The sequence below is a fragment of the Coturnix japonica genome, chromosome 18, assembly GCF_054131305.1.
Source record: "Coturnix japonica strain WE chromosome 18, WE-NBRP24, whole genome shotgun sequence".
Lineage (NCBI taxonomy): Eukaryota > Metazoa > Chordata > Aves > Galliformes > Phasianidae > Coturnix > Coturnix japonica.
The window spans coordinates 12903599-12910288 of NC_140680.1; the positions used below are offsets into that span (position 1 = coordinate 12903599).

Below are 6690 nucleotides of genomic sequence, written 5' to 3' on the forward strand. Positions count from 1 at the left end.
CTGCTCAGACACAAGTGGTTCTGCACAAGCCTTTGGAGGGATCAAAATTAAACTACCAGCTGTGCTTTATGGAATAGCGATTTCTATTGGGAATTAATTGTTCACCCTACTAAAATTTTATACTGTTTTGAAAAAGGAAAAAACTTGTTTCTTAAGCCTCCTATGTAATGAAAATCTTCATATCCCACCCATATTTGCCTTTCCCTTTGCACATTTCCAAGATGCAGCTGTAAAAGGGGACAGGGCCACTATCAGCACTGAGAAATTCCATTTGCTTCTACCCATTGGTAATTTGGCCAAAAGCAGGGAACGCTTCTCAAAGGGCAACCAAGAAACCTGAGTGAGGCCACGATGCCTTCCAGCCTCATCACTGCAGCTCACACACCCCAAGGCCGGGAGGTATTTGCAACCCACTGGCACAGTTAGGAAAGCACTGCTGGGATGCACTGCCTGTGTTGGAAATGCATTAGGCAGTTTTCTGTTGCTGGAACACACACCTGCACCGCAGCCACTCTGATGTCGCTGGCAATGAGTGAGCTCACCAAACCAGCTGGGACAGCGGGATCACCCAGAACGGCCTTTAAGCTTCTGGCCTCAGCGATGCACAGTGAGCACTGAAACGCCGTTTCCTTTTGACTTTCCATCTCTGCATCCCCACAGTAATACCAGAGGGCAGCTGGCATTTCGCAGAGCTGCTGGGTGAGCCCCGTTACACCCAGCTCCCCTTCAATGCGCAATAACAGCCCACTCCAGCTGCTTTTTACCATCCAACTCCATTGCGTTGTGCAGGATCCCATCAGCAGCATCACAGCACGCACACAGCGCTATGAAGCAGCGAACATGGCAGTGATTCTATTGGTGATTGTATTCCTCACAGCTTAGAGCTGCTCCCCCCATTAACAGCAATTCGGGGCCTTTCGCTTGGGCGGCCGGAAGGGCAGCTCCCCCCAGGCCCGGAATTCCGGACCTTCCCCCCCTTTATTTGGATACACGTTTATCCATCAGTTTCTCTATTCCTTCAATTACTCATTGTTTTTTATAACGTTTTTTTTTACCTCACGGCTCCCAATGGAGGATGAGGGAGAGGCGCGAGGCCGGGCCAGGCCCGCAGCCACCTCCGAGCAGCGCCGGGCCCCTCAGGCCCACACGGAGCGAGCTGGCCGGGCCCTACGGGAGGCTGAGGAAGAGGAGGAGGAGGAGAAGGGAGGGGGACTCACCATCAGCTCGATAGTCTTGTCCTCGATCACCGAGTCGGGCTCCATAGCGGCGGTAGCTCCGCGCGGTGCCCGCCCGCCCCGCCACCCGCCAGGCCCCGCCGCCGCTCGCCCACCCCCCCTCCAAGCGCGCGCACACGCACGCACGTACGTGACGTCACGACGCCCGGAAGAACATGGCGCCCGCTTCCTAGTAGCGGACCACAATTCCCAGCAGCCACCGCGGTGCCGAGCTCCTATTGGCTGCTGGGGGCTCCCCGGGAAGGCGGCCTGGGTGTGTGGAGAGAAAATGGCGCCGGGCTGGGAAACACCACAGGTGTACGGTGCCATCATTGTGATGGGAGAGCACACGGTGTCACCTCAGCCCTCACCACAATTAACATCACCATGGAACACATGTCACACAGCCCCTCCTGCTACAGCTGGGCTGGATTCCTCACACCTTCACACCGCGGCCTACAAGTAACGACTGGCAGGTGAAGCTGTTCCATGGTTGCTGTAGAGATCCTGAGCTGCACACTGTCATTGTTCGCTCCAGGGACCAAATGGAACAGCAGATATGAGACAGCAGAGCGAGCATAAAGTGCGTTAATTCATAATACAGGGGAGAGATGTGCTGATGGGGACAATGCTGTGTCACAGAGCTGCCTACAGAACTACACTGCACCTAGACACTGTGCTGGGTGTACGAGGCATTGAACACCACTGTGCTGTGTGGACAAGGCATTGAACATCACTGTACTGTGTGTGCAAGGCATTGAACATCACTGTGCTGTATGGACAAGGCATTGAACACCACTGTGCTGTGTGTGCAAGGCATTGAACATCACTGTGCTGTGTGGACAAGGCATTGAACACCACTGTGCTGTGTGTACAAGGCATTGAACACCACTGTGCTGTGTGGATGAGGCACTGAACACCACTGTGCTGTGTGGACAAGGCACTGAACATCATCACTGTGCTGTGTGTATGAGGCATTGAGCATCACTGTGCTGTGTGTGCAAGGCATTGAAGAACACTGTGCTGTATGGACGAGGCATTGAACACCACTGTGCTGTGTGTGCAAGGCATTGAACACTACTGTGCTGTGTATGCAAGGCATTGAACACCACTGTGCTGTGTGGACAAGGCACTGATGTGTTGTCCTCTGAAAGCACAAAGCATTGCTGAATGTGTAAGAAAAGAAACAGGCAAATGTTCCCCCAGAGGTTTGAAGGGAGGTGAATCCGTGGCCTGGCAGCCTGCATGGAGCTGTGGTTAATGCATGAAGAGCTACAGGAGCACTTGCAGGACTCAGAAGCTGTTGGAGGAAACCTGGGCAAAAAGGTGTAACTTGCATCAACGCTGGTAGAAAAATAACAACAAGAAAGAGGTGTTGGCAGGAATCAAGGTAAGCACTATAAAAATCAGATTATTGGGTTTTGTGCTGCGTACCTGGAAGGTTGAGACTACATGACATACAGCTTCTTATTTGTAACTTCAAATTGTTTCAGAGGCTCTTGGCGACCTTCTCAAAACAAAGAGGTTCCTCCAACCCAAGGCTTAACAAGGTGGATGAAGAACCAGAGCTTTGATTAGTCTGAGATACAAAGAATGTTCTGCTGAATCACTTGGCTTTGGTAGAGTCAAGCACTTTGCTCTGCTGAATCACTGCAACAATTTGAAGAGCACATTTTGGGGTGTGTGCTCTAAATCTCCATTAACTCGGCTGCTGAATAGGGGTGTCAGGCTGCTCAATGATAGTAATGCACTGCAGTGCAGGGAAGCAAAGGCAGATCCCATTCAAATGCCCCTGCTGGCAGAACAATATTACTTCACTTAGAGCTGGTAGGAGTGAGATACAAGCAAATGTTCTTCTTAGGGCAGGGACCAGCACACTACAACTATGAAAATGTTTCTTCCTCCTTCAATAAATATTTTGTATCTAAAATGGATGACACAAGGTTTGATTATTTATTCTACTTTAGATAAAGAGCTGGATGTGTAACAACTCCTGCACCTGCTTTATGGGGCTGGTCAGGACAGAGCCCTGAGCTCAGGCTGCAGGAAGGGCCTGCACAGCAGGACCTTGCAGGGCTGGAGTAACAAAGTCTGTGTGGTTGCTGGGCACCAAGATGCTGCACGACTGGACACAGGCAGCAGTGCTGCTGAATGGGCTTCCGAGCACCCACCTGCACCAGACACAGGCTGCTCCTCCCGTGGCCTTGTTTGTTGAATGTAGATGTGGAGATAATGGATCAGGGAAGGAAATGGAGATCAGGTGTGGGAAATGAGGCTGTGCCCAGCTGCGGTGCCCGGATCCCATGACTCATGGCTGGGTGGGGTGTGCTGGAGCAGCCTTGGGGTTGTTCCATCGCTGCACACACAGCTCCCACAGCCACTGCAATGAGGGGCAGTGAGAATCACCCCAAAGCTGCAGCAGAGCTGCCCTCATGCAGACCTATGGTCAGCCCTCATCAAACCAGCAGGAATGGGCTGTGACCCAGCTGTCCCAGCACTGTTGCTCTGCACCCTGCAGTGCTCAGGTAGGTCTCCAGCTCCACTACAGTCAAAACCATACACCCTCCTCATTATTTTCTAACTTGGATGCCTGGAATATATTTGTTTTCACACCTCTGTAGACGTGCTGTCACATCTTTCCAGACATGTCTTAGTTTTCTCCACAGGAGGCAGTCCCAGCTTCTAGCAGGAACCTGGAAATGGAGAGGTGGGCCTAAAGGAGTGCCATCCCTGCAACCCATGGCTTTACAAAGATCTGTGCAATCCCTGTGGGCTCTGTCACACCTGGGAGGCACAGAGCACATGGGAGGAAAGTGTTTAAAATTCATTAAGCTGCAAACAAAATCCACTCTGGTATTAAAAAATAAGAAGATTTAGTGGAGATAAGACATCATTGTGGAGAAAGAGGGAGGAAAAAAGTGACAAGGAAGAGATGGGGTCCTGACATTAAAAGAGAGAAACCATGGGTTAGCAACAGGTTTTGCCTTGCAGCTTTAGAGGCGATGGAGTTGAAAAGAATAATCCAACACTTGCCAAATAGTTCAGCAGCCCAGACTCACACACAGCATCCTTCAGGAGCTCTGCTCTCCACGTCCCCATTTCAGAGCTGCCACATCCATGGAGTGACCACAGCTGCTCCAGGAGCCGGCCAGCAGGCACAGCACCCCAGGAACTGAGGGAAATCTCCCTCTATTTGGAGAGTAGCCAAAGGGAAGCAGCCTGCAAAGAGGCACAGGGAGAAAGGCAAGAAGCCAGCAGCAACCTCAGCGTGGCAATAATCAGACAGCTCCATAGAGCAGCCCTGCAGCAAGGAGAGGGGCTCGTCCCTGCTGACCCCATGCAGGTGAGGTCACTGTGGTGTCTCTTTGTTAGTGAGAGGCCGGCATTTGCCCTTTCATTTATTTACGCATCGTCAGAGATTCAGAAGTGTTGGAAGTGCAGTTTTTTGCCACCGACTAAAAATAGCAGAGCGAAATTCCAGAGCTGCCTTCCAGCGCCGCCGGCTGCGCTCAGCTTACCAGGACAATGGCAGCTGTAGGCTGATGGTGACAACACGCAGGCCGGGCTCCAGCACCCTGAATAACGAGTTCTAAAGGGCAAAATTTGGTTGTAATTACAGCTTTGAAAAAATAAACAAAAAACTGTTTTAAAAACAGAAACTGTTTTAAAAGACTATGATCCAAATACCTGAACACACGTTGCCAACTTCACACCGGACAGGGGGATGCAATAAGAGTGGGACAGACTTAACTTTGCATAAAATAGAAATTCAGCCAGCAAAGCCTGAGCAGATCCCTTCCAGGAGGATGCTCAGTTAGCAGGGATGCTGGAGCCACACTGCATGGCTTTTAAGCACAAACCACCCACTCTGTGAGCTGCTGCGGTGACACGTGGTCACTTCTGAGCTCTACAGGGTGATGTCCTGTGCGCATGCCAGGCAGAATAGGTGCCTGTCACCACCCTGAGCCCGTGGCACTATTCAGGGCAGAAAAAAAGACTAAGTCAGTGCTTTCAAATGACACTGTCAGAGACTTTCAAACGTGCTAACGCTGACCCTTGCAACTCAAACAGAAGCGAGCCTGCAACAAAAGCAGTTTCCGAAGGGCTAAAGGGATGAGTGCCCATATGTCAGCAGCTACAAGCAATAGCTTCATCACTTTTCTCCTCAGCGGCCCCATCCTTCTGCTGACACATCCCTGGGTGATATTAGGGATCCAAGTGCCACTGCTATCTGCCAGCTGGAAGGTGCCAGACACACACAGTGAGGGGACCCAGCCCCGCTCACATGGCTGCTCCGCAAAGCAGACCAAGTTGTGTTTCCTCACTAAAACATGAAGGGGAAGAGATATGAGAAGCAACCATGTAGATTAGTAGAGGAGGTAAGAGCAGAGGTCTGGCATGCAGCTCCTGTGACAATGAACTAGACAGCTTTCAGGCATCCCTCCACAACAGCCAGGCTCTGCTGCTCCTCCTTCCCTTTTGGAATTCAGAACTGAACATCAGAAATCAGGTTTGCTGGTAGTGTCATTAAAAGGTTAACTGAGGAAACTGTGCTGTTCCAGAAAACAACACACATCCACAGCTCGGTTACAGCAAGCAGTGAGGCTGGGTGCACGTTTCCTGCTTCTCCCATGATGTGCCCTGACCGATGGGATGCCTCATTTCATGCTGATCTCAGCTCAACGCTTTGATCTGCACCACAAGCTGAATGCAGTCAGCTGTTTGTACCAGGGCTGCAGAGAGCATGGGATGCACACAGCAAGCATTCTGTGCATGGTTTTTATCTTATCAGCAGAAACGCCACAGCTCCACAGCCTCCAGCACCCAGGAACCCCAGAACCACCAGCCTATACAGCACAGACCAAGAAACAAGGCAGGGGGCTCAGAAGCTGAACTCCTTATCAAACTGCCCCAGAGAAGCAGCAAATCTTATTGCAGTATTAGCCTACATGGAAAGGAAGAGCAGCCCAGCAACCGCAGCACACATTCCTGCTGTCTCGGCACTGCAGCACAAGGGTGGGTGCTCAGCTTCAGACAATCGCTACCAGGTGAGAGCAGTGGGGGGCTAGAACTTAGGCTTAGAACTCCTGCTATTGATGGCATATTTTACATATTGCCCCTGGCAAAGCCATCAATGCATCTATTTTGGATATAGGAAAAAGCACAGCAGGTAGGCCAGAGTGCAGCAAGTACAGCTCTGATCTGGGTTAGTCCTGCATGAAGGGTTGGGTAACAGGGGCCTCTCAGCACTCAGGTGATTTGTGACGGGAGCACTAAGCATCAGTTTTTGCACCTGCAAAGTATTTTTTTCAGCTCCATAACAGTTCTAAAAGACCACGTTAGGTAATTAGGTAAGGTAATACACACAACAGCATCTCAACTTTTTATTGGTGTGGTGTGTTTTCTTTAATCCCCCTCTCAAGTCAAATTTCTGCCACAGCTTAATAGAGCAGCTCAGCACAAGGTGTTCTCAAGC

At 50.9% G+C, this 6690-nt stretch overlaps 1 protein-coding gene and 1 long non-coding RNA gene across 12 annotated transcripts in view; one reads left to right on the forward strand and one right to left on the reverse strand.

Moving 5' to 3' along the window:
- Positions 1–1314, reverse strand: part of FBXW11 (F-box and WD repeat domain containing 11) — a 52136-nt gene extending 50822 nt beyond the window's left edge. For all 11 annotated transcript variants that reach the window (XM_085518953.1, XM_015876271.3, XM_085518958.1 and 8 more), the window contains exon 1: positions 1218–1314. In XM_085518953.1, the coding sequence (XP_085375079.1) occupies positions 1218–1262 (45 nt within the window). In that variant the 5' untranslated portion in view covers positions 1263–1314. The remainder of the gene's footprint in view (positions 1–1217) is intronic.
- A 152-nt stretch (positions 1315–1466) lies between these two features.
- LOC107320393 (uncharacterized) lies at positions 1467–3144 on the forward strand. Its single transcript, XR_001558237.3, has 2 exons — positions 1467–2604; positions 2708–3144. It is a non-coding gene; the product is annotated as an uncharacterized LOC107320393 (long non-coding RNA).
- The last annotated feature ends 3546 nt before the right edge of the window (positions 3145–6690 follow it).